The sequence below is a fragment of the Brugia malayi genome, assembly GCF_000002995.4.
Source record: "Brugia malayi strain FR3 genome assembly, contig: Bm_v4_Chr4_scaffold_001, whole genome shotgun sequence".
Classification (NCBI taxonomy): domain Eukaryota; kingdom Metazoa; phylum Nematoda; class Chromadorea; order Rhabditida; family Onchocercidae; genus Brugia; species Brugia malayi.
In genome coordinates this window covers 7,794,686-7,821,492 of record NW_025062478.1, presented here as the reverse complement: position 1 = coordinate 7,821,492, position 26,807 = coordinate 7,794,686, and the positions used below count along the sequence as shown (strand labels likewise).

General features: G+C 32.5%; 4 protein-coding genes and 1 further gene across 6 annotated transcripts; all 5 read left to right on the top strand.

Moving 5' to 3' along the window:
• Positions 1-4,437: 4,437 nt before the first annotated feature.
• On the top strand, positions 4,438-7,267 carry Bma-cnb-1 (Uncharacterized protein; the record flags this gene model as incomplete). The annotated part of the gene is made up of 7 exons (XM_043082058.1): positions 4,438-4,440; positions 4,855-4,894; positions 5,470-5,646; positions 5,757-5,816; positions 6,378-6,439; positions 6,919-7,041; positions 7,217-7,267. The coding sequence occupies 7 exons, from the start codon at positions 4,438-4,440 to the stop codon at positions 7,265-7,267; spliced, it is 516 nt and encodes a 171-aa protein (XP_042937992.1).
• Positions 7,268-8,782: 1,515 nt separating this feature from the next.
• Bm10556 (Uncharacterized protein) lies at positions 8,783-11,997 on the top strand (the record flags this gene model as incomplete). Of its 2 annotated transcripts, none has more annotated exons than XM_001901610.1 (7): positions 8,783-9,037; positions 9,183-9,385; positions 9,579-9,777; positions 9,950-10,078; positions 10,323-10,439; positions 11,327-11,403; positions 11,835-11,997. In XM_001901610.1, 7 exons carry the CDS (start codon positions 8,783-8,785, stop codon positions 11,995-11,997), a joined length of 1,143 nt encoding a protein of 380 aa, XP_001901645.1. The 2 variants fall into 2 exon arrangements, with proteins under 2 accessions (XP_001901645.1, XP_042937991.1); XM_043082057.1 differs by having other exon boundaries at positions 11,327-11,469.
• A 1,157-nt stretch (positions 11,998-13,154) lies between these two features.
• On the top strand, positions 13,155-13,261 carry Bm16852. Its single transcript, XR_006228120.1, has one exon. The product of XR_006228120.1 is annotated as a pre-microRNA Bm16852 (primary transcript).
• A 997-nt stretch (positions 13,262-14,258) lies between these two features.
• Bm10557 (Uncharacterized protein) lies at positions 14,259-17,652 on the top strand (the record flags this gene model as incomplete). Its single annotated transcript, XM_001901612.2, has 3 exons — positions 14,259-14,420; positions 16,713-17,004; positions 17,204-17,652. 3 exons carry the CDS (start codon positions 14,259-14,261, stop codon positions 17,650-17,652), a joined length of 903 nt encoding a protein of 300 aa, XP_001901647.2.
• Positions 17,653-19,819: 2,167 nt separating this feature from the next.
• On the top strand, positions 19,820-24,545 carry Bm3554 (Uncharacterized protein; the record flags this gene model as incomplete). Its single annotated transcript, XM_043082056.1, has 11 exons — positions 19,820-19,861; positions 19,958-20,068; positions 20,753-20,863; positions 21,160-21,329; positions 22,030-22,189; positions 22,522-22,620; positions 22,784-22,943; positions 23,351-23,460; positions 23,556-23,735; positions 23,853-23,939; positions 24,492-24,545. 11 exons carry the CDS (start codon positions 19,820-19,822, stop codon positions 24,543-24,545), a joined length of 1,284 nt encoding a protein of 427 aa, XP_042937990.1.
• Between the last annotated feature and the right edge of the window lie 2,262 nt (positions 24,546-26,807).

Genomic DNA, 26,807 nt, shown 5'->3' with positions numbered 1-26,807 from the left:
AAAAACTAAACAACAAGTCTTGCCAATATGTGCACTCCCGAAATCGAGAGAAGAAAAAACGTTAAAATTTGAAAACAGAGAGATAGTGCGAGAAAATAAGACAATGTCCAACTTTTGTTTGCTCACGCGTATTTAGCATATTTGTCTAAGTCCTAAAACAGAATCGGTGTTTGAAGGAAACGAAGAAAACAGGTTATTATAAGCAAGAAATTTATATTTTTCATTTACATAAATTAAATTGATTGCATTGATGCTTTATTCAATTCTTTTTTTGTTGTTTTATTTCTCTTTGTTGATCAAAAATATTTTTTTGCAGATGTGCAGTGGAACTTCTTTGCTAATCTCAGAAATAAATGAATTGATGAATGCAGTAGATGTTGTCTTTCGAGTTTTTAAAGTTTTTCAAGTGCATGGTGCATTGAAAATGTTCAGATTCTTGAGTTCATGCCTTATTTTAATTAAATGAAATTAATTTAAAATGGGTTTTGTTTCAAAAAAGGTGTTTCAATTGTTAAATACTTTAATTGAGACATTCTATCTTTGACCTCAGTAATTCTTCACTTCCATTATTTATTGTCTCATATCAATTTAATTGCTTTCTTACTGTGCTTTAATTAGGGAAGTTAATGCGATTGGTTTGCAAAAGAAATATGTTTCTGTAATGAGTAGTTATTTTGAGAAGTACATTCAAATATATTCTCATGGAATGTTTTAGAAGACGGCGATGGAGATAATATGATGCTGTCTGTGATAATGGTAAGACTGAAAACCACAATAATGCCAATCGCTTTTTTAAAAGAAGTATTGTCTGTTGCACCTGTATATACAGTGTATTATACCGCCTTGAATACTATTTTCACCTGTTATTACTAACAACACTTTACCTGAACATGCATACTACCCCTTATATCACCGCAGTATGTTATATGCAGACAATTGACCTTCGTATATGCTAACCCAAATTTCAAAATAACTGCAAGATATGATTTTATGTAAATTTTAAATAAACTAATCTTTATTTTCTGATAATATTAAGTGTCAAAAAATGCACCAGAAGAAATCATTTAGTTAGTATATAGCTTAGAAAGGCCTAAAGATTTATAATGACTAACAACGACAATCTCAGTTTCACAATACATTGAGCATTGAGTTTATGCTGTGCCAAAACAAATTTAAATATCAAAGCTCAAATGAGCAAAATTCCTGGACAGTATTTGCGCAATTAATAGACGAAATAAATTAAATGGAATATTGAAGTAGGAAATTTACACCTAATCAAGAAGCACCTGATAGATAATCGACTTCTTCACCTATTTTTCAACACTGTCAAAAAAACCAAATGGATATGTGACAAATCATCTTTCGTGGCACTATGACCATTTCATTAAAAAATTTTACATTTATTTAAATGAAAAAAAGCGGAATTTTGTGAAATTTCACATCATTATTGTGAAGGGTTCACGGAGTTAGGTATTGTCCAAGACAAATGCTTGACGCATATTTTAAATAACAAAACTAACTTGAAAAAAATAGCGACATTTCGGAGGATTAACAAAGAATAATTAAAAAACTTGTCCTTTAGAAATAATTAGCATTTGTCTGATTGACGAAGATGGTGTGTTTAAGTTTTTCTTGCTTGTAGAACTGAAGATAGAGATTCACATATACACTGTCGCATGTTAACATATCTTACTTGCTGTCGCATAACTACTAACTTTGGTACATAACCATGTTAAATTTTATTAATGTTATAAATTTGATTTGAATTTATTTGGCATTTTACAAAATGCTTGAATTCATAAAAATTGCCTCCAACCAGATTTATAATCACTATGTTAAATTACATTTGCCGCTTTTCAATAAAATCACAAGCAATAAAAAATGAGCTTGGAGCTAAAGAATTGATTCAAATATTTTCATTAATCACCATCATTTAAAAATTCATCTTAGAAAACTGAGTGTGGAAGTGCATAAAAAACGCGAACGAACTTAAAAATGATAACAAATAAATTGATCAAGGAAACTGATGAAATGATAAAAGTGAAGGCTGATGAGTCATGGATAAACGAGTTCAGGATTTGAGAAACTCATTTAAACACACTATTTTATTAATGATGCTGTCCATTGCTTCAATTTCAACCAAAAAAGCCTGCTACAATTCAATTATACATTAGTTTGGTTACGCTTCCGACCGATTTTTCATTCTTCCCTCCTTACCAATATGAAAACAACCACTCTGCTTTTTTTCAAACGAATAGGAAGCTTTTTCTTCATTAAATTTCCAAAAATTTCTTTACTGAAAAATTCCATGACATTGGAGAGTAGTATTCAAAGCTTCCTTAAACCTCAACACTTCTTGGCCAGAGATTGAATTTCAACAAAAACATTCAGTTTTAATCACAACTTTATCATTTCCCACAAGATTTCAGTATTTTTTTGTTTTTCGCTGACCCAACTTACTAATATTTGAAGTGATCTTTAGCAGACAGAGTTCAAATTTTTATTGTCACCACAGTCACCATTATCGCTTCATCGAGGTGATTCCTCGGCCATGTAACGAATGTAGCCATTCGTACAAATCGAAGTTCACATCACTAAAACCATTTTTTGAGCATCAACAGATCTTGTTTATTTTTATTTTCTTAAAATTATTTCCTCACTTCTCTTTCATTTTATCTCTTATGCACTGTTTATGCTCGCTTTTATCATAAGCGTAAAGATAAATTTTATTTCACATTTGCTGTTAACTAAAATTGCTTCAACTGAATATTTCATCGACGATCAAAGCTACAAAATTTGGATTCGGCTTAACACTTTATAATGCTTCCTATTTCCTTTCTTCACCAATGCACCTACTAATATCTTCCGGAAATAAACAGCACAGCTCATGTGAGACCAAATATGTTCGAAAATTGAATCCGGAAAGTGCCAATAATTAATTTGGAGTTCCGGTAGTACTCATACAAGTGAACTTTATGCCATAATTACAAGAACAAAAAATAGGAATGGTTAACTGCCGGAATAATATGAATTTTAGATAGGAAAAAATGTGGTGAGTAAAAGGAATAATTCAGGATTGTTGCCGTCTGTGCACTTTTCGTCTTCAGTTTATTATCGACTTTAGTCCAGAACTTATCAGCTTGGCACTACCTTCAATCCTCTAACCATCCCTCCATTCTCCTACCTTCTCTTTTCTCGATAACGTTCAAGCTCCTCATCTAATTCTCTCTAATTCCTCAGTCCCGCTATAAAAATTTCTTCCCCTCACTTCTCCACTACTGCAAAGTCTCTCCAGTTTTTTGATTTTCTGATATCTAAAATATTCATGTGTGTATGTATGTATGTATGTACATGTATGTGTGTGTATGTGTATCTATGCATATGTATGTACACGTATGTATGTGCATGTGTGTATGTGTGTGTGTGTGTGTGTGTATGTATGTATGTATGTACATGTATGTGTGTGTATGTGTATCTATGCATATGTATGTACACGTATGTATGTGCATGTGTGTATGTGTGTGTGTGTGTGTGTGTGTGTGTGTGTGTGTGTGTGTGTGTGTGTGTGTGTGTGTGTGTGTGTGTGTGTGTGTGTGTGTGTGTGTGTGTGTGTGTGTGTGTGTGTGTGTGTGTGTGTGTGTGTGTGTGTGTGTGTGTGTGTGTGTATTTGCTTCTTCGCTTTGTTTATTTGTATGAATTTGTAGAAGCCCTCCTTTCGTTTTCTTCCCCGTACGATGTATTATTACTCCATTGTCTAATGCTACAGTTATGGTTTGTGTCAACCTTACCTGTCAGAGGTGGGAGTATTTATGAGAGAGAGAGAAGCTAGTGACAGTGACTTTTTCTATGATAAGTCAGAGAGATCGAACTATTTTCATATGGCTTGAATGTCACTGTCCTAGAATCGAACTGACAAAAAATTTCCTGCACAGTTGATAGCACCAAAGCAGAGAGCTGGGCTTGCCATCATTTTGGCCTTCCTTGGAAAAGTTTCGAGGCTTGTCCTTCTGTCTCCCTCAGTCTCGAAATGTCGTGCTAGCAAGAGGGGTAGTGGATGTGTCACCAGGCACTGTCAAATTCCGCCCTCACTGAGACTATCTAATCCATCTGACTGCTATGCTTCTTTACTTATTCTCGAGAGACGGCAGCAATACATTTGATCTCTAATGGCATGCATTTGTGACCTTACTGTTTTATTACAGGTGATGCTTTGACGTAATTCTAATTTATATGATTGGCGTCATTCTCTCACTCTTCTAATTCATTTACGTGTATATTATTGCGCTATTTTTTCGCTGTTTTTTAATTTCATATTTATCACGTGCTTTATGTAGGACTCGAGAAAAAAAAGAAGCATACGATAGGCATTATTATTCCCCTTCAATCATCACGCTTTCACCTCCACTCATTACTCATATCATCATTTTCCGAACGACAATGGTTGGTTTCCTCAAGTTTTAAATTTGATTTTAAAAAAAAGATGAAAATGACACGTTTAGGAAAGTCGCCAAATTGGTGTTTATTCTTTCTTCACAGTTACTGTAAGATTTGTGAAAAGTTCAAGGTGCATGAAGTTGCCTATCCATCCACTGCTCCGTGTTGTTGGATTATTTCAAGCTTACCAGCATCTTGTTTGCTTACCATTTATTATTTCACACTACGCCAAGTTCTTTCTGTCGTGAGATTAAATACATTTGTAAAAAGTTTATAACGCAAAGAAGAATTGCTTCGGAAGTCTTTTAAATCAATTCGTAAGATAAGAAGTTTCTTAAGAAATAGTTGTTTTTGTGAGTACTTTTCCGGTTGTTCACTTTTCCTATCACTGTAAGTAGAATTGATGGCATCGTGTTTCAGGGAAATGAGTCATCCTTACCAATGGAAATGTGCAGCAATTGTAAGCCTTTCTTCGGTCATTAACTTAAATAATTTTTGTGATCCTTGAAACTTTAAATATTTACTAAATATATATAAACTTTAAATAAGTACATATTTGATACAATGCTAAAGTTAATAGTTTATTTCTTCCCGTTTGCGGACCGTTCATCTCTATTCATTAGTTAAAAAAAAAAATAGAAGCTGAATTAAAGTGGCCTAATTTGTTGCCTAATAGCCATGCTTCACTAGTATGGTTTCCAATATCTTAATCATCCATACCCTTTGAATGTCGTACATGAATTTTCTGATCTTGGTAAAGGTTTTGAAAACTGTAATACCAAATTATTTTTTCCAGTTCACTGAAAATCGACTATCCGTACCATTTAATTTTTGTACCATTTAATTTTGAACTGCCCAATTTACTATGTCATATATTTTAAGCTACCCATTAATAACTCCCTCTTTTCCCTTTGCATTGCTACGAGTTGTATGGATTGAATTAAAAAAAAAAAAAAAAAAAAAAAACATTCTTTGAGAATTAAATCAAATTTTGATTACGCAAGCAGTTTTTCGTAACCTTAATTGCACTTGCAGTTGATGCATATGAGTTGCGGCGCTTAGCACGACGCTTCAAAAAATTAGATTTGGATGGTTCGGGAAGTTTGAGTGTTGACGAATTTATGTCATTACCAGAACTTCAACAAAATCCATTGGTCCAAAGAGTTATTGATATATTCGATGAAGATGGTGATGGGGAAGTCGATTTCAGAGGTTTACGTTTGGAATTGTTGAATTTGTAAAGTTCCATTATTTAGTTATCCTTTATCTAATTTTTTTTTTTTTTTTGTTAAAATATGAATATAACAGTACATTGTTTTCAGAATTCATTCAGGGAATATCACAATTTAGTGTCAAAGGAGACAAAACAGTAAAGCTCAAGTGTAAGTTTTGTTATACTATATAATTTCAATTTCTTATGAAATATCAAGTGCTGAAATCTCTCTGTTGATATATTCTTAATCGTATATAATCATGATAACTTTTATCATACGGCATGATTGTTTTTCAGACTGACTGTCATATTCAATGCAAATTTCCAATATGAGGTTTTCTTGATGGCTGAAAAGGAATTAATAGAAAATAACGAACTTTCTTACTCTGTCACAGAAGCCAAAATTTTAAGAATCGATTAAAAGGAATAGATATTCTTAACAGTTTGACCATGATTGAAGGTGAAACTCCTATAAAAATTAGTATTTACATTAAAAACATTTTGTTCTCTATGCAATGGGATGCAAAAGCGAACTTGGTATTCAGAAGAGTTTTTATAGGTAGCAGTAAATGAGTACTACTGAAGCAAAATCAAATACTATAGCTGGAATGATAGGCTGGGAAGAAGACAGTAATAAGAAATCCAAAAGATAATTGGAACATTCTTTTAATTTTTTTAATTTTTTATAATTATTCCCAACATCCTAATACGAAGTTATGTTTATTTGCAGTTGCATTTCGTATATATGATATGGATCGGGATGGATATATCTCGAATGGAGAGCTTTTTCAGGTAAGTTCTGTTATTAGCATTTAATTTAGTTTAGCAATATGATTTTTCAAATATCTTGTAAATTAAAAAAAAAATGCCACATCCATGTTCAATGAGTTTCCCATATGAGCCTCTTCCTTTCTTTCTTTCCTCTTTTAACAGTAACTAATTCTTCCAAATCCCCTCTTTATCTTATATGAGTACTTTATTTACTTTCTCCCGTCCTTTATTTTTTTTTTAAATACAAACCGCAATGTGCCAGTTACTAATTAAAATATGAAGTAGTAATTGGTATATTCTAGAAGATTACTGACATAAGCATATAATTTTGCATTGCCATAAAAAGGGAAAGATATCTGAGATTTTTGTTTATCGCTGTGAAGAGAGACATTATTCATAATCTTAAGATGTGATCAATTTAATTGGTCAACAGGAAGGATGGTGTTATCTTATATTTTCAATCGTTATCTTCTTAAATAATAAACTAATTTAAATTTTAGGTTTTAAAAATGATGGTGGGAAACAATTTAAAAGATAACCAACTACAACAAATAGTTGACAAAACAATACTATTTCATGATAAAGATGGCGATGGTAAAATATCGTTCGATGAGTTCTGCGATGTAATTTTCTAATTTATACATTAATTCCTTGTAATTTTGATTTTTTACCCTGATTGCTTTTAAAAACTCACCTCCTTTGCTTGACATTTACCTACCATTTTCACCATATCGTGATTCTCAGTTCAGCTTAGGTTCACCATTCGGGCCAAATAAATGTTGAGGATATGTTTTTTAGGTTGTGGAGCATACCGAAGTTCACAAGAAAATGGTACTAGAAAATATTTGATTCTACTTATACTGCCTGTTCAGCAGCAATAGTGCTTCTATTCTGTTGTTGTCAAAAGAAAACAGATCTCTCAAATGTGGCAAATCGTTTGTTTACTTCTCTTTTCTTGTTTGCTATAGTCGATTTTATTGTGGTTTATCTATGAATGAAGCGCTATTATGGATGGGCTGAGTAATATGCTAAAAGAGAAAAAAAAGCCTTATCCCCAGGAAGGTTTAAAACTAAAACTTTTTGGACAATAATTTGAAATGTTCACATCTTTTGTGATTTATATTTCAATTTCAAACAGTCCTTCGTGAATTAGGTTTTTTTTTCGCTCCAAGTTTGTTGGTTACATTAAAATTTTTACCATGTCCTCATTACCGCTGTCGGTACACTTGCATAATGATTCTTATTTTGATGATACTCGGATTGATATGTGAAAAACTTTGTTCCATTATAAATTGGGCGCTAATCAAAGTGCTAATCAAAAAAAAAAAAAAAAAAACAAGAAAAAAAATTTGAATGAAGAATCTTAAGAGATTTTTCATGTTACATCGGTGATGTAGATTTCTGATTTGTAAATTTTGTGCTTACACGAATTTGGTCATTTTTTTCAAGCGGAATACTGAGATATCTTATAAAATGCTCCTAGCTTAGCTACGATTTCAGTTTATCAGTAAGCTTCAGAAAATTTGATCCATAGTGCTAAATACTGCGGAAGTTTATTATTTCATTCTACGGGCCATTTGATCCGAAAGGTGCCAAAATGTTATTTTTGTTACTGTTTCTTTTTTCTTCGTAGTGAATGCTTTCATGACATTCACTCATGTTTAATTCATGATTGTTTAGCAGATTGTATTAGTCTTTTATTAATTAGGAAGTTTTTCTTTCTCGTTTCTGCACTTGATCAAACGTTTTTTGGAATTTTTTAAGTTATTTGTCACTGTGCAATGGGAGCTATTTTTCCTCTCAAGCAGTGTGGAAAAATCAATCATGAAGTGAGCTTATGTTCTTCGTAAAACTGTTGAAAATTATTAAACTGTTTCTGCACGATATGGATATGCCCGAAATGATTGTGTCTCAAATTTTTGAAATATACTGTATAAATTGCATAAAGTTCGAAATCTAATTTGAAATATTCTGCGAACTGAATATAAGATAAACGAAGTCAATGGAATCATCTACCGTGCACTTCTTGTCGAAATTGTTTCGCATCGAGATTATGAAAATGTTATCGAATTTAATTAAGTGTTTGAATTCAGAATTGATTAGAGGAATCAGATGGGGCAGACAGCTTATCGAAATAAGAGGACATGGAGAGTAGAGCGGAAAAAAGAGAAGTAATGTTGGTGATGAGTATTTTTAAAATAGGATGAGCGGATGCTGTTTGAAGAGGAGAAAAGGTCTTACTTTCGAATTGCTCAGGAGTTTTTTTTTAAATCATTTCCAGTTTCATTTTGGTTTTTTTCACTGAGCTTAATATTACTTGTAGATTTGCTTTCCCACCAATTAATTGCAAATGTATGGTTGCTAATGAAAGCGTATGTGCTACGGTTGTATGCTGTTTACTATACAACGCAATCAGTTCGGACAAAAGTTCGATATAACAGAGCTAAAAATCAACAGATGACATCTTCAACGACTGTGATAGTAAGGAATGATGGGAGAAAATTCGCAGTATGTGATAGCTTCGTAGAATTTATGGTCCGAAAGCATCAGGAGGAGTTGCAACGATTGTCTGCGCTTATTAGAGAAGAAGCAATTCAGCGACACAACAGTTATTTGCAGGTAATTATTTAAAAAACCAACCTATGTAAGTTCGTAGGTTGTAAGCGAAATGTAACTGGCGATAAGACGGTTATAGAATTTTCTGCTCTATGCTCATTGTCATGAGTTACGATTACTTTAACTCTTGTGCACATTTTTTTTTCAGACCCTCCAGTATCGGAATAGTATCGTTGTGGGTTTACGTCGAGTCTTGGCACGTAATCGCGGCCAGTATCTTGTGCCCGTAGGTTCAACTGCTTCAGGACTTGCTAGTGGTATATCGGATATTGATTTGGTTTATCTATCAACGACCGATGAAAAACAACGCGAAACACTATTGCGGTTACTTTCTAAGGAAAATTATAGGAGGTATGCGGCTTAAAAAAGTTTTTCAACTCAAAATTTGTTGTTTGAAATATACTTTTACAGACTATCCTGTACTATTCTGCAATAATACTGAACGATGAATATTAAAAGTTTGCAAGGTCACTAAGACTTGATATCTTTCACTGTGATAAATAATTTAAACATATATCTGAACAAGTTATATATTTGTTTGTAGAACATTCATGACAGAAGTGAAAACTAGAATCGAAGAATCTTCTCTATGTAAAGAGTTCGACTGGTCTCAAACAGATATTATTCACACTGCTCGGGTGCCAATTCTTCATTTACAAACACAGAAACATATGCAAGTTGATATTCAGTTCGAGAAATATGCATCAATTAGAAATACCTGCTTTGTTCGACATTGTGCTCAGGTCTGCGATTGCAGTTCTTGTTTCTCTGAAAGTTCTAAAATTTCGTGAACATTTGTAGATTGCTAAAAGTATTCAAAAGCATGCCAACCTCTTAAGAAATGAGTTAACATGCAGATTTATTGAAATTTATATATCCTTTTTCAAATGCATCTGATTCATTATGGAAATTTAGTATGACAAACGGGTGGCTTTGCTGAACATGTGGGCACAAAAATGGCTAGAATCGCAGCGATTGAAGGACAGCAAACATGGTTTATTTTCTACCTATCATGTATTGATGTTGGTTCTACATTTTTTGCAAGTATGTGAAGGTTATTTTTATTAAATATATTGATTTGAAGAAGGATCATGCTACTTATGTAGCATATTTTTCTATCAGCAGTTCTTTTGTCAAACTTTGTACATCGGTCCTTTAATAGGCTCGCATTTCTAACAATTAGACGCTCTCTATGTGGTCCATTTACTGGTTCGTTCTTTGTTGTTTCTGTCTTTTTAGAATTGATATACTTAACATGGTTAAGTAGTCTTCAACTTTTCATTTGCAGTGCACTGGTTCTTACGGTATTCAACCGATTTTACCAATTATGTGCAAAAAATTCAGAGGAAACTTGAGGCCCACCTTACCAATCCAACGAGCAGCAGTATCTTTATATGAGAGACCTGTATGTTTTTTTAGATCTTTTTTCTTTATTCTCATGGATTTTATTGTGAAAGTTTGGGTTCAGTCTGAATATAACTTTCTTATGCTCAAAGTCCTTCTTTGTTCGTTATTGTAGTTGGTGTGGATGAAACGTTGAATGAAAGGACTGTGGAACGATTTTATTTGTTAACACCCACAATATATAAATATTAATCTAAAGCAACAGTACTTGTAATTTCGTAGAGTGTCTACGAATTTGATGAAGAAAATGTAAAAATGAATGAATTGAGGGGAAATGAACTGAATTGTGAGTGAGCCAGAGTAACTGAACTGTAGCTTACTGGTAAAGAAAAACTGAGAAAATTGATGAAGTCAAGGGATTTAAATCTTTATTTTATTTGTTGCATTGACTTGCAACAAGAGCATGATTATTGAGTAAGGGCTATCAGATGACCTTTGCTCTTTATATAGTAAGAAATGGATTTTAATATTGTAGCTTCTCAAAGAATGACTATTAGCTTAGAAAACCTTTACAGTATTTCGACATGCAAGCAAATTTGATTTGGAGCAAAGGAGTAATTTTTAATATATTAGACAGTGCACGTACCCTTTGTTATCAGATGAAAATGTTTAGACAAGAAATAAGCCCAACTACAATGACAAGATGAGTGTTGGAATAATGGTTGCTTACAATTTGCAGTTTGAAACAGTTTTATATTTCTGGTGTTCATTTAAGACAAATTGTAGTATTATCGGTTAATACGATTTTATTTGATATATTTTGTAAATTATTTGGAGGTTCGCGAGATTATTTTCGAATTTCGCAACAGATTTGGCTTTGGATCGGAATTTCTTGAATAAAAATGGATATTTCCAGTTAGGAATCTCTAAGCTAAAGTATAATTTCAGAAAGATTTAGATTTCAACGAAAAACAAGAACCAGATGTGGCAGAATTAATATTGCTATTTGTCAGTCATTATGCAAAGTATGATTTCAATCATATCAGTTTTCATCTAAACAATGCTTCTATTACCGAAAAGAACCAATTCGGGTAGCCTCTTCGTTTCTTTTTTTCAAATACCGTCAGAGTAATGTCAAATACTTCTTGACTGCTAACTTGAAATTCTACTTTTTATATTTTTTTTTACGATATCATCAACGTATTGATTTTGTGATAAAATTTAAAATAGCTTTTTTTGATTTTATTACAAAATAATGTGTTTTTTACTTTTCCAATTCCTACGAAGATGAATACAGGTTCAGTAAAAGAACTATCGGCACAAATTGGAACAAGATGAAAGTATATTGTAGGTGTTAATAAATATTTGGATCTTCAAGGAATGTTTTATATTCGTGAAATATCTTTGATTTTTTATCTTTTCGCTTCGAAATTTCAGTTGGTAAAATTTATTTCAGTAATGAATATGAACAACATCAAGTTTCGATATTTGATCCATACGCTTCAACCACAATTTGTCGCGTCAAAGGAGGAGCAGATCTGTTAACATATGCTTTTCAAACTACCAAAAAAGCTATGCTTGCTGGTCATTGTCTTAATTGGCCGATTTCTATGAAGTAAATGTACCTTTTTCATAGAAACGTGTTGCTCAAAAAAGATGAAACCATTCCAACAATTATCTGGGATTTTGTATTTCCAGAAGAAAGGTTTTTGGTGATAAAGCTTTTGGTGATGATTTTTGCGGGGAAAAGATATATTAGTGTTGGAAACATTATTTCCAATATTTTTTCACTTAAAAATTACGCTACAAAAAGATGTTTAGTATATGTTCGAAGTTGATTTTGAAACATTTAATGGCTAGCCCATGATAATTCAGTGTATATTCGATAATTTTTCGTTCCATAATAAACTTTTTACCAATGTATCTTAAATTGTGGTCTGATTGATCTTCCCCAGTGAACGAAGCATAATGCGATTAAACAGTCTGATAAGGCTAGTTCATTAAAACGAGATGGTAAGTTAAGACAGTGAAAGGACTTTTGATTTACGGATAAAAGGATGAATTATTTCTTCATTATTCATAATGAAACAATCTCATTGACAGTTTAGACAAAGGATAGGCGAGTACTAGGAAGACTAAAGTTGAACTCGTCAATCGTTTGAGAAAAGTTCACTCGTCATTCGCTATATATTTGCTATATATTTAGCCATCTCTGTCACTTCAAATGACTTTGTTTGGTTTTTTTGATTTTTTCTGTTTAAAAATCATTGACTCGAGTAAAGTGAGCCCACTAATTTTAGAAATAATTTTATTTTTTTAAAAGAAGCGATAATTGGAGGGAGGTGAATTTTCTCTCTTTCTTCCTTCCCCTTCTCGTCTCTATTCTGATCCTGTCTGTTCCCCTTCTTGGTGTATTATTTATCTATCTTTTGCATTTTCAAATTCAAAAATTTGGGCAAATTCCATGATTAGTACGACTTTGATGAATCTAAAGAATCACTATCTTACATCCTACCCAAGATATTTTTCCAACAAAAATCTTTAACGTTCTACCATAACTTGGGAAAGAAGCGGACAGGTAAAACTTATTTGATGTTTTAAAACCAATAAACTTCAGTGAAACTTTGAACACATATGAAAAGAATTCCTAATTGGAAGGACATGTAAATTGCCAAAAAAGAATTTGCCTTAGAGAGAACAAAGGAGACATTTAGGACAGTATCTGATTCTTGCTTTAATGGAACAACCAACAGTTCTTTTCGAATGAAATTGCACAACAACTTGCCACAAATTCTTACTGCTAGTTATTCTATTTCCTACAGGTAATTCATCTATAGGAAATAGAATAACTAGCAATTCACCTGTAGGAAGGTAATTCACCTGTAGGAAATAGAATAACTAGCAATTACTCAACTAGCAATTACTACTGAATTACTCAACAGAAAAGGAATCATTTGGGAACTTCACAAGTTAATCACATTGCAAACTTGTAATCAAATTTAACCGAAAAGATTATTCAAGTAATTTAAAATAAATCCCTAAAATGTATGAAATTTTGAGTAAGTTACCTATTGCGGTTGAAATATTTGCAAGATAAATTATGCAAAATATATAGCCTTGTGAATGATGTCCATATTAAACTGTTTTGAACAACAAAGTAACTTTTCTTCAGTCTATAAGTTACTGACGAAATACGCCTTGCACTTATGGTTTATGTATGTTTTAATATTGGGCATTTTTTCAACATTAAAGTTTAGTTTAAAGAGATTGAAGATGAAGCTTTTTATGTGAATTTCTATATGGAAGTAATATGGCAGTTCCTCCGGGAGTAAACGTATCATTTATTCATTTCTTCGCTGTACAAAAAAGAAAAAATGAGTGGAAATGGAGATGAAAGATATGGACATATGTCTTCCGATAGTTCTCATCCCAAATAATTACCGTCAATCTATTGTCTTATCATATCGAAGACATCGATGATGTGTAGGATGAGGCGACAGATATGATATGGGTCGGAGAAAAGGGTTTTGGGAGGGGAGGAGTAGACGACATTCCGATCCACGAAGGCCTATTTAAATGGTTTAAGTTGTATGCGTCTGTATGATCACACAGTAATGTAATTGGATTCATATGTAGATTTTTCTTTTATTTTGGATGGGAAGGAATCGTTCATTATTCTGAGGTATAGTACCAATCAGTTAATTCATCCTAAAATTCGACTAAGTGTTAGCGCCAAATCAGTTCCTCCATCTTTTAATTAGTGTCCTCTTGTCATAACCATCTTTTCGGTCTCCTATAATCCACAACGTTTACAGTTTTATTCACTAGAAGTCTTTGGCGGCACTACCATAACTTTATTCCTTTAATTCCAGCTGTGACAATGGAGTCAGATGGTCGTATAAAAGCTTATAAATTTGTCGCCTATTCTGCTGTATCATTTTCCATTATTGCGGTATTGTCTGTCGTTATATCGTTACCCATGGTTTATAATTATGTGGCACATGTAAGGCGACAAATGCATCGTGAAATTAATTATTGCAAGGTAATTTCGAGAAATTGAATAAAATAAAATTATAATTCAAAGTCGTCAACTTCAATCTTTTCAACAAAGTCCATCAGATTTTACAAAAACTGAGCTTCATAGAATACAGCAAGCAAGAGGATGAACTTTTGAAGTTTTTGTGTGTTTTTTCCCTTATTCTAACATTCTTATTTGAATGTTGCAGTTTTTGAAAGATCGCAAAGCGTTATTATGGTGTTATTAATAATATTAGCTGAAATTTCGGCATCATCCCATCCATTTTAAAATTGTTGCCTTGTGGCAATATTTTGCACAGGAATAAAATGAATAGATTGTTTGGGTTCATATCATTTCAATCCTCTTTGTTAATCAATTAAGTAATGCTATCATTTGAAGTATCTTCAAGAAAATATCATTTTAGGAAACCCATTCACTGGTAATATTTAAATCAAATGGCTATGTGACAATTTATACTTTCCGCTTAAAGCTTTTAGAAACTCATTTGGCATAATTGAAAATGTCTTCTTGATTACATAAATCCATTAATTATTCATCATTAACATGAATAATCTACTATTAATCATAAAATACAGTTAACAGGAACTTGTCAATCAGGGCACATTTAGGGTGATAAAAGATTCCATTTCTTTTCTACGCCATAGCAGTGAATCAGGTCATTGAATTTTATGATCGTAGCTGCAATGAATGATGAAATTTGGGTCAAAAATCGGCATTTGCTCTTAGGCAAAAGCGGAGCAAAGAAGATGAAAAAAGGATAAATGTTGTTTGCATATACCTCAACTCTGTTGACAAAATTTTAGATAGTTAAATAATTTATAGCTATAATTGATAATTATCAAATCAAAGTTTACTATTTATGTAAATTTCTACATTTAACATTTAGTCTCTTGTAAAACATATATTTCTGTATTTTGGAATAACAGCATCTTTCTTTTAAACTTTCAAACTCTCGTTGGAAAAATCAAAATAACACTTCAGATGAAGAAAATAATTTCCTAATTTCCCAGCTACTTGCTACAGTTTGTTAAGACTTCTGATAAGTTCTACACTATGCTCGTGATAGATATTTAACTTTTTGATTATTTTCTTACTAAGCAGTTAAAAGCAAGATATTTTCTGTTTCGAATGATTCAAGGTTAATGGGAAAATAAATAATTTTTGATTAATCACAAATATTCATTTAAATGAAGTCAGAATATCCAACTCGCTGTATAGTGATTTGGTAGTATCGAATGATTTAAAACAGATTTTTAAGTGTAAATTCTAGTTAAATGAAGACAAAGATACATGATTGTTTAGATGATGTCTTAAAATATTAATGGAAAATGGATCAATCGCTTTCATTTCTGCAATTCTTTTTCGAACCGAATTAGTTTAAGTTCTAGAAAGTCATTACTATTTATGTGAGGATGGAATTGCTAGACTTACAACGGTTGGTTATAACTTCAAATAGAAATCATTTGCAAACTTGTGAAGCTCCGATTCAGCAGTTTAACTGCTAATCAACAACTATTCATTTATCCCAATTAATTAATCACAAACTATAGACCGAAGCAATTATGAGACCTTAAAGCTATTACAAATTTTAAAAGGAAATTGCTACCAAAAATCGTTTGTAGCAGTTGTTAGGATTAAAATTCTGTGTGTGCTCCACTTCAAAGATTCAGATAGCTTTTTGAAGTATCGCTTTTGTGACGGTTATCTTGTTTGTTATCTGTATTAATAAATAATAAATAAAAAAGCTATGAGTTAGGTCAGATCACAGTGCTAACATCGAACATTTGTTCACTATTCTATGTTCTGTTTCATTTCGAATATCGTCATTATTATAGTTTAGATAGAGAAATCGTGAAAAGTTAGGAAAATGGCACATTTATTTTACACACATTTTATTCATCATTAATATTAATTAATTAATTTCACACACATTTTATTCATCATTTATTAATATTAATTAATTAATGCATTAATACTTTCTGAACTTCGTCTGTAACCACTGAGATTTGTATCGCAGCACTATTCTGTTGACTGAGTGAAGTGCTCTGCTAAGTGACAAACAGTTCGAAAATAGTTGATTTATTGCTCAACAAATAATAGCGTAAACAGCAGAGAGCTCTGCTTCACTTCCCTTACTGACAATTCTTTAAAGAAAATCTCGGCAGAATTTCAGTTGTTCCATAACAATTGTTGAGTGTTACTTAAGTATTAATACTGTCTATACTGAAGTTGGCTTTCATTTTCAACTTAGCATGTGAGGCTACATTTGAACGAATTGAATTATCGAAATTTCAGGGTTCAGCGAATGATATATATATTGAAGTGAATTACATGAAGAATGCACCTGAAGGTTTCAAACCTAATAACAGAACAGCACGACAAGCGGGTTACCCTGAGGTGAACCCCACAGCAAATGTACACTGTGAAGGTTGCTGCATTCCTGGGCCACAAGGCCCACCAGGTCCAGCAGGTAAGCCAGGAAAGTCTGGTAAGCCTGGTGTACCTGGAAATCCTGGAATGCCAGGTAAACCACCAACTGCTCCCTGTGAATCTGTGACACCTCCACCATGTAAGCCATGTCCTCAAGGTGCTTTTTTCAATTTTTAAGTGAATTGTTATAACATTATTACCTATTAAACTGCTTAAGCTATCTAGAACCGCTAGAAATTTCTGAATTAACATTTCAAGTCAGAAATTCTTAAATTAGTGTGAGCACTTGCTATAACTATTTCTACTTCATCTTTTCCAGAAATATTTTATTTTCTTACTAATATTTGTATTTTTAGGACCACCTGGATTGCCAGGACCACCAGGAGCACCAGGAGATCCTGGAGACGCTGGAACACCTGGCCGGCCAGGTATTGATGCAAGTCCAGGAAGTCCAGGACCACGAGGGCCTCCGGGACCACCAGGTGAGCAAGGACCTCAAGGACCACCTGGTGAGCCTGGCATACCAGCACAGAGTGAGCCACTTACACCAGGAGAGCCAGGTGAGCCGGGTGATCCAGGACCACCCGGTCCTCCAGGACCACCTGGACCACCAGGTGCGGATGGAGCCCCGGGACCTGCAGGACCAAAAGGATCTCCAGGTCCAGATGGACCGCCAGGTGTCGATGGACAACCAGGACCTCCCGGACCAGCTGGTCCTCCCGGAACACCAGGAGAAAAAGGCATTTGTCCTAAATATTGCGCTATTGATGGTGGTGTTTTCTTTGAAGATGGTACCAGGAGATAATTTGGCGAAATTGATACATTATTACATTTTCCTCATATACTTTCTCCTAACTTCGTTCAGAATTTGATTGTTTTTTTTTTTTTTGTGAATTCATTCCTACTTACACTTCTCTTGAAAGTTAAAATTAACTGATGAGATTTCAACAATTTCTACCCTTTTCCTTTTTTAAAAAAAATGAATAACATAGTTCTTTGTTAATTTTAAATGTTATTGAAAAAACAAAAAATCATTTCCCAATTATATTTAGTTAAAAATCGATTCACTTTTAATGCAATTTTTACTTTCTCTTTTTTGTTGTGCTGCTCATTGACAAATGACTACCATGAAAAATAGTTTTGCAGTATTATTTCGTTAAAGGACTAATTGATATAAGCTTGTCATTCGTTTTCAAATACCATTTCTTCATTTATTGTTGTACGAAGTCATTCCTATATAACACTCAACAGAGTGGAACAACTAGAGCGCAAATGTATTTAAAAAAGTTGCACAAACTTCGACTCATTACAATCGTTTCGAGATATTGAGTAATGCTTAGTAGTGTCAGTGAAGATCGTTTTTTTGTGCAATAAAATTGTAAATGCTCAATTTAATGGTACACTACAACAGAGGCTATAATTCAAAATACTTTTTTAAAAAATTGTTCCACATTTTGCGAAGTCAGTAGTATAGCATTTGCACTAGAGGTTAAAGTTGAATTTTCCAGAATAATAAAATGATGCGGCGATGTGATATCGCTTGATTCCATCCTTTCAGATCATATTTATCACTATTAATCCTTTGGTGGGAATTGATCAGAAATAAATTTATTCATCAATAGTTCGGGATTGCAAAAAATGTGAAAGTTTATGAAGAAACTATTACAAATAAAAGCACCCCATGGTTTTATTTTCTGCTTATGATTATATTGCTAATAAATTTAAATTCTTTCGTCTTTTACGATTATCATCGAAGCTGTCGCTGAATTACATTAGAGAAATAAGTTTTAATGCAAACACAAAAATACTACTAACTGAAGGACAGAAGTATGCTCTAACGACGCTCGCATATTCATTGTGTGATAAAATCTTAAGATTTTTAAAGGAAAAGGAATTTTAGATCTCATCAAAGTTATCATTTTGTAGATAATCGATTCGAAAACTTGGGTAAAAATCAATGCAGAAATGCTCAATTTCAGTCAATGCATGATGCAGAACTGTAGTAATAAACGTTATCTTTTATGGCAAATTTTCTGTTTTTGCGACAAAATATTAGAAAAGCAGACAAAAGATTAACAACTGTCAACTGTTGACCTTTTCCAGAAAGTTAATATGCATAATCGTAATTGTATCTGCTGTCACTTTATAGAATCATATTTTGAACTTTTCATAGATATTTAATAAATACAAAATATCTTCCATGTTTACAAGAAGTGCCATTAAAATAAGCATGATTGCTGTGCCACCAAATGTGCTATGTGACTGCCTATGCCATACCACGCGGAAAGGTAGAACAGGTGGTATAAGAACATTGAAAAACAAACAAATGTGTCATAGCTTCCCTCTATCAGAAAGGGCGTTTATGCAATCTACATCAAGATTGTTACCGGCTACCACATTTTGTCGTTAACTTTTAGATCAGTGATCTAATTAATAGGTTATTTAATCAATCAATCGATTAATCAATCACCAATATTTCTTTTGCATTTATTTTATTTGATAAGAATTCGTTAATTGTCATGCATTTGTCTACTAAGTTTCTTTATACACTTTGATATTTTGTCACTGATCTAGAATAATCCTCAATGTAGCGTTTATTTCATTTCCTCTCTTTTTAGCATGACCAAGTGCGGGAAGTAATACTCTTCAAATCAAAAAACATTTGCGACGAATACATTTCTACTCTGTCAATAATTACCACATATTGCTTATAATCTATCACTGGAAGCAAATAACAGAGTTGTTTATTAAAAATACATTTATAATAGTCAATTTCTTGATGTAAATAATATAAGCACAGGTTTGACATTATTCATTATTAAGATGACTATGATAAATGTATTGAAATTGAGCTGTTATGTCGGATCATTCTTGAAACAAAACAATTTGTACTACCAGGGATTTCCATTGTCACCACTACGATTGCTCCATTCAGCATCAGAGGATCTGAGACATCAGAAAATCGAAATAGAATGGAGATACAGCGGCATTCTGAATTGGGAAATGATTCAAACGTGAGCTTCCTATCAATGAAATAAATTTGCTTTAGTGAAATGTTATTTTACATTGCTAAAATATTGACAGTGCTTAATGGGACATACATTCTTCAGGAAATGCCATCACCAGGAGGATTTAATCTTCGTCTAACAGTACCCAAGAAACATTATTCAGTGCAACGAAACGATTCACTCCAATTTATCATTACACCTGTTTTCGACAAGGTCATTTCCAATGGTTATTTTCGTTGCAATTAATGTTGTTTGTTTTTTTGATCATGAGTTAATGATCTGTAGGAAAATTTTCTTTGTGTATAAGTAAAATTGGACTCCCATATTTATTTATCTTTACTTAATATTTATCTCGTTATTTATTATTTACATATTTACTTTTTCATTTATTTGATTACGAGTCTCTTATACATATAAATAAAGATGGATAAATTTATTTGAAGTAATCTCAGGTGATGAGACTTCTCAATGCTGTAATATTTAGATTCCACTTTATGCTGTTTGAACTTTCTAATTATTCATAGTTACGATACATTGATAAAATAGATTAATTGATGGATACTTATTCAAGCATGAAAGTATAGCTTTGATTTTGAGTTCCTGAGAACTCGTTCTAATATAAATAAAAGTTGCTTGATGTTAACATAGTATTATTTCGAAGCTATATGGTCTTGTAATACCGTATTCGACTCTCCTTACATTATCTCTTGTTTTAATTTCTTTTTAAGTGAATTATCAAGTTGCTAAATCTTTTTGTTTGAAGTAAGTCACAAAATCTGTAAAATTATTGCCTTACTAGTAAATGGCATGTAAACAAGGATCCCTTAATGATTTTTAATTGTATTGATCTTAGAATTAATTCAATTTAGAAATTAATTAAACAAAATTTTGTTGTAGGCGATGATGCAGAAGAAGACACCAAGTTCACCAGGTACGGTGCTTACTGTTGCCGGATTGTTTGTCGTTGGCATAACACTTGTTCTAAGCGGAGTTATTGTGTTATGTCAGGTTTGCCTTCTCACTTCCACATTGATCATTTAATTTTCCCTATCTACTGGATGTACTAATCACTTGAATCCATCACTTAGGATCAGTGCCCAACTGCATCCGAACTACCCATAATTTCATCATGACAATTTAATCGAAACATCTTCTATATTCTGAAAGTTTGTAAATAGATAGAGGGAACGTATCTCAAATCAAGGCTTCATATTAGCTAGATTATTGAGCCAACATTTAAAGTTATTTACTATTTATAATGAACGAACATAATTAAAATTTCCTTTAAAGATAGATATTTGCAGCAATCAGAGCAACCTTTTCGTATTTGCGGAAGTTTGTTCATTGGCTTCGGTGTATCAATGCTGCTAATTTGTGCTCTGCTGCAACGTAAAAATATCATCAAATTTATTGAGGACCTCAATCAAGACTTGTATTTCTTCTCTATGAGTGATAGCTATATGTGGAAATTGATGTTTGTTAATCGAAATGAGCTTCCAGAACCTCATGAAGGATGAAATTGCACCAAGCACTACTTTTCCTTTGTCCACATTTCTTTAAATCAACAGTACATTTCGCTTCGCTATCGTTTTCATCGCTTAATGAAAGCTAATAGTGCATATTGTATCAGATGCAGAGTTATATTATTGAAGCAAAGTTATATGATGAGTTGTATGGTCACTAAGTTATATGGTTAAGACTATCTTATTGTGTCAATTAAATATCAGTATTCCTTACATTTGCATACAAATTTTCAATCAATTTTATAAAAAAGGTGACTTTATGAGAGTGAGTCGTCTCCTTCCTTTTTCAATGATTTTTTTTAAAATAATTTAAACGGTTGCAATATTCAGCGATGTCTATGTAAGATGTCTTTTTGCTATCAGATGACCTTTTAAAATGATAAGCCCAGTAATAGCTATGATGCCGCATTTACCGCTCCAGATTTTATCAATATTCTAAAATCATAACAGTTCCATTCGCATTGCAAAACTAATTTTTTCAAAAGAAGGAAAAATTTTTTGAAGAAATCTTCTCTTGTAAGTTCAAATGAATGGACACGGAATGCTTCCAATCACTTTTTACTTCTGATGAACGATCTAACACGTAACACAATCCTCTTGATAAAATGACTATAAAAAGATTTCCCATGTTGCCTCTCTCTTCATTTGCAGTTTGCAATCGTCAGAAGAAAAAGAACGACATGAGGAGGTGATCATTGAAACAAATAATGAAGGCTTGGGAATGCGTGTCGATGAAAATTTACACGTGATTGAGATAACTAAGCAAGGTCCTTGTGATGGTAAATTATTGCCTGGGGATCACATTATCCAAGTTCATTTTAATTTTATTCCAAAATGAGATTTCGAGAAAGAAAGAACTTCTTGAAATTCTAAAATTGAATTACTGATGATATGAATATTTAAATGAATTCAAGAAAAATGAGGAAAATGCTCATAATGAATTTTTTTTTTTTGCAAAATGCAATTTTGAGAAGACAATGACAGAATCACAAATTTGTAATCGCAATTTATCAATTTGCTCATTCATTCTATCTTTTACTTTTTGCGCCTTCCGTTTGAAAATCATTTGAGTCTATAATAATAAATGGTAAGCAGATAAATAATGTGCGTGACAGTATGAATAGAATTAATGAAGCAGTTAAGATCGGAGATCGTACAGTTCAAACAGTTGATGAGGCTAGAGAAGCAATTGAAGCAGCTGGTGTATCAATTCGAATTGTATTCGATCGTGGGCTGCAAAGTGTAACTCTTGTTACTGGCTTATTGTAGCTCTTTGAATTTACTTACTTAATAACTAAGGAAGTGGCCTCTTTACTGAAGAAATAATAAATGACTCATAAAGTTGGTTGAGTGTTGTCACGATAAATATTCCATCCAGTAAAACGATCAATAAACATGTTTTCAGACGACTCAGGATAATATTCCGGAACAATATGAAAGTTTATTTAAACGTCGCGAAGGCTTCACATATCACTATGTTCAAATTAATTATGTCAAAGGGTGTAAATTTGGCCTTGGCATTAAGCATTTCCAGAACAATGTAATCGTGTCACGTATTGATCCAGGTTCTATTTCCATATATTTTTTTGTGATCAATATTCCATTTATTTTTAAATTAGCCTTGGCTTTTTTTGTTCCAGTGTATTTATTTCAAGATAAAAATAATTACTAGCTTTTCATGGGTTTGACCAAACTTTAAAAGATAAACTGTTGAAGTTTTCTAAGAAAAGGAAACTACCGTAGTTATCTGCCATTATGTCATGTTGCAAAGTCTCCTTTTAACATGAAAACCAATTTCTTTGAAGTTCATGTCTCCTGCCTGATCGTATGGTATTCATTTCACAGAAAGCACATCAACTGAAATGATGGAAGACAAATGTAAAAAGAAATAAATTTAAATGAAATTTCATCATCTAATTTAATTTCATAGGGTATAGAAAGTCCGAATTTCATTTGTTCAGGCCATTTTCAGGCTCATTAGCAGCACAGTCACTTCAGGAGAAAGATCACATCATTGATATCAATGGTATAAAAGTAACTGATAAAGAAGTTGCGAGAAGTTTGCTTGTCCGAGCTCTTAAGGTTGCGAATTCCTAATAATTTACATTAAATGTAGAATTTTTTATGTCAAATTAAATATATTTCATACTTGCTTATATTTTATGCTTCAGTTTTAGAAGAAGAATTTTGTTAGCATGTGCATCGAACGTCCGGTTTCCGGAAAAGCGAAAGAATGGGCGGATGATGCCATGAACGCATCTCAAATGCAACCTCCATCAGTTGCAATGGCGTCTGATGTTCAGGAAATAGCAGCCCGTCAGCAACAAAAAATGATGGAAGCAATGGACACTAAGAAGGTTAAGTTTTAAAAGAGAAAAAAATTTCTTAGTTGTCAAAGATCCATTTCTTATTCAATTACGGCAAACACTCTGCTTACTTACAATAAAATTTGAACGAAATTTTTATGTTTTCAGCCTGGAATAATGAAAAAAAATATCAATAAAGGAGGAGGATCTGACCATGCAAGGATTGTGAAAATTGCACCAGGCGAAAGACAAGATGTAAGTTAATAAATATTTTTCAAATTTTAATCTAGATGATGGAAACAATTCGTTAGTTCAAACTGTGCTTCAGCAGTTGAGACAAAACACGCAAATGCTAAATTTCTTGATGACAATAGCCTAAATGACATTAAAAAAGTAAAGGATGACCAATGCAGATTTTTCGCTTTGGTTGGATCTATAAATAGTAATGTTATGGCACATTTCTTGCTACTACCACTCCATTTCTATCTAAAATATTAGGCTGTTTGTATGCCTTAGTACCTTTTTTTAAATCCTCTACAGCACTAAACTTATCAAAAATTAAAGAGAATGTACGAAAAGTAATTATTATAGATCAATAAGACAGCTTGTAAACAAATAAATTAAATGTATGATGTAGTAGATATTGTCGACCACTCACTATGTTTAAGTTGAGTGGTCATTAATGTCCAATTGGATAAAATGAAAAGCCTAAATTCTTTTGAAAATTTTCATTTCTTTTCTTTCTATTATCTCCAAATTAATTTCAAAGGTGTTATTAACACAAGTTTCTTCCAAAATCTATTGCAGGTGATAATAGCAAGTGATAATGAGGGGAAACAGTTGAGACGCGTGAAGGAATGATAAATTTGCACCATTCGCATAGGTGCAATTTTAATTTCTCAAATAAAACCTGATCAATCTGAAAAACTTTTCATTGCGCTTTTCTCTCTGAACTAATTCATTTAATCGGATGGGTGCTAATATCATGTTATCGTAAGGTTTACGCCATTTCAAAGGGTTGTTGAGGATAATCTCTTGCTTTCTATCAAATTTCATAACACATAGAGGAAGAAAAAATTAGAAGACAACAGATCAGAAGAAATAAGATTTGTAAATACTATCTTAAATTATCTTACGTTATCTTTTTACGATACTTCGATAAATAATTGCCTTCTTCATATTCACTCAAACATTCCAATTGATTTACGCCAATCTACAAATGCTTAGTCCACAAATAACGAGGAAGACTGCATTTGTAATGTGTTTACAAAGAAAGATGAGAATTGAAATGATTAAATGTACAATAATTTATTATTAATATAATAAGCAAAAAAAAAAATTTTTCTTTAAAATAAGAATTAGCCAGGAATTAAAATTCTGTTGACTGGTCATTTAGAATGAATGGATTCATCCTATCTGCATTGTATTTGTTTCTATTTTGCTAAAATAAGTAAAAAGTGTGAGCTGAACAAATGCAATGGACCATATTTTGGAATATAAAAACTCTTTATCACAAACAATGAAGCAAAGTTTTGAACGAATGAAATGTTTAGTTTGTTGGTAATCACAAAACTAACCAAGACATTTAGATTTAATTTTCAAAAAAAATACGTTTTTTAGAAAAAAAAATTTTTTTTGCAGTTCTTTCAGCGACTCACCTCTCGTCTACCCTAGCAGAGTTATACTAGTAGTTAGTAAACTATTTATTAGTTATGGCTACTATAGAACATCTTAACTCATTATTGTTCATTCATTACCTAACATTTCTGCAAAACTGGCGGTCATCATTAACCAGCGATGCTTGTATTACTTGTAAAGTACATGTTCGTTCTGACAATATGATTTACGTGGATAACAACTGACAAGTGTAAATAACAAGTGCTAACTACTTACGATGGTCTTTGGAAAACAAAATGTGAAAGTGTGCAGTAAATAACAGATGAGTTAATTATTGTCATTAATTTGTAAACTAAGTGTTCAATGAATAATGCAGTATGTATACTTTACAGGTTTGTTGAGAAGGGCTGGAACACTAGTAAAGAAATGTCTTTTTTTAACGAATTTGAAGCACAGTTGGAAAAAGTTTCATTCTGAATCTATCATGCAGAACAAATGAAATGATATAAGAAAGCGAAGAGTATGAGACATTATTATGCAAAATATTGAAACGATATTTTCATCACTTTGAAAATCTCCACACCCTTTCTTTTATAATAATAATTTATAAATAGACTTATCGCAGTGGTTTTTTTCACGATAAACAAGACAGTTTTATTAGTTCAATTTCTCACCTTACTGATATTAAGTAAAAGTTTAGCTAAGAAAAGCGAAAAGTAAAGAAGTTTTAAGCAACAGTCTTGTTGAGTATATCAAAAGATTCGCTTTATTTACTTTATTCGTAAATTTTATTCGTAAATTGGTCAAACACTTCAGCAAACTTTCGATCTACAATTCTTAAATTGGACATGGCTTGGCCCATTCATTGTTGAAAACTCCAACTGCAAATAAAACTTATTCCATAACTGATAGACCAAATTCCCTAAATAATTTAAGGACAGTAAATAGAAAAGGCAGGGAAAGCAGACTGAACGTAAATCACTTAAGTCAAACATTTCTCTATTATGACATAGGCTGGAGAAGTGAACTGTACACTGGGAACACGCATGCTTCACTTCGTGTCGTGTCGTCATCGTAATTAGTTCATTACTGGTTGCAAATTATGTGCGCGAAATACAAGTGACCGATTTCGCGTCTCATCTAAGCTCAGTGGAAATCTCATTCACAATTTCTAATCTGAACTGGCAAATAAATTTTACTATGTGATGTGATGATGTCTGGAAGATAGAAGGACATGCAAACCTAATTCCGTATCTCTTCTTCATCCTTCGCGAATATTTATCAGGAAACACCTCCTCAACAATTTGCAATTTGCTGTGTATTTCAGGGATGCTCTCTCTTCCATCTGGAGAACATTTCATCAATTCATTTACACCTTAATTCCTCAATTCACTGATGAAGCACTTAGTCCTTCGAGTGACTCCAGTCTGTTTGAGAGTTGGCTGACTACAGTAATTTAGCAGATATCGTTTCACAGTGATACGATCAATGTGACGAACCATTTTG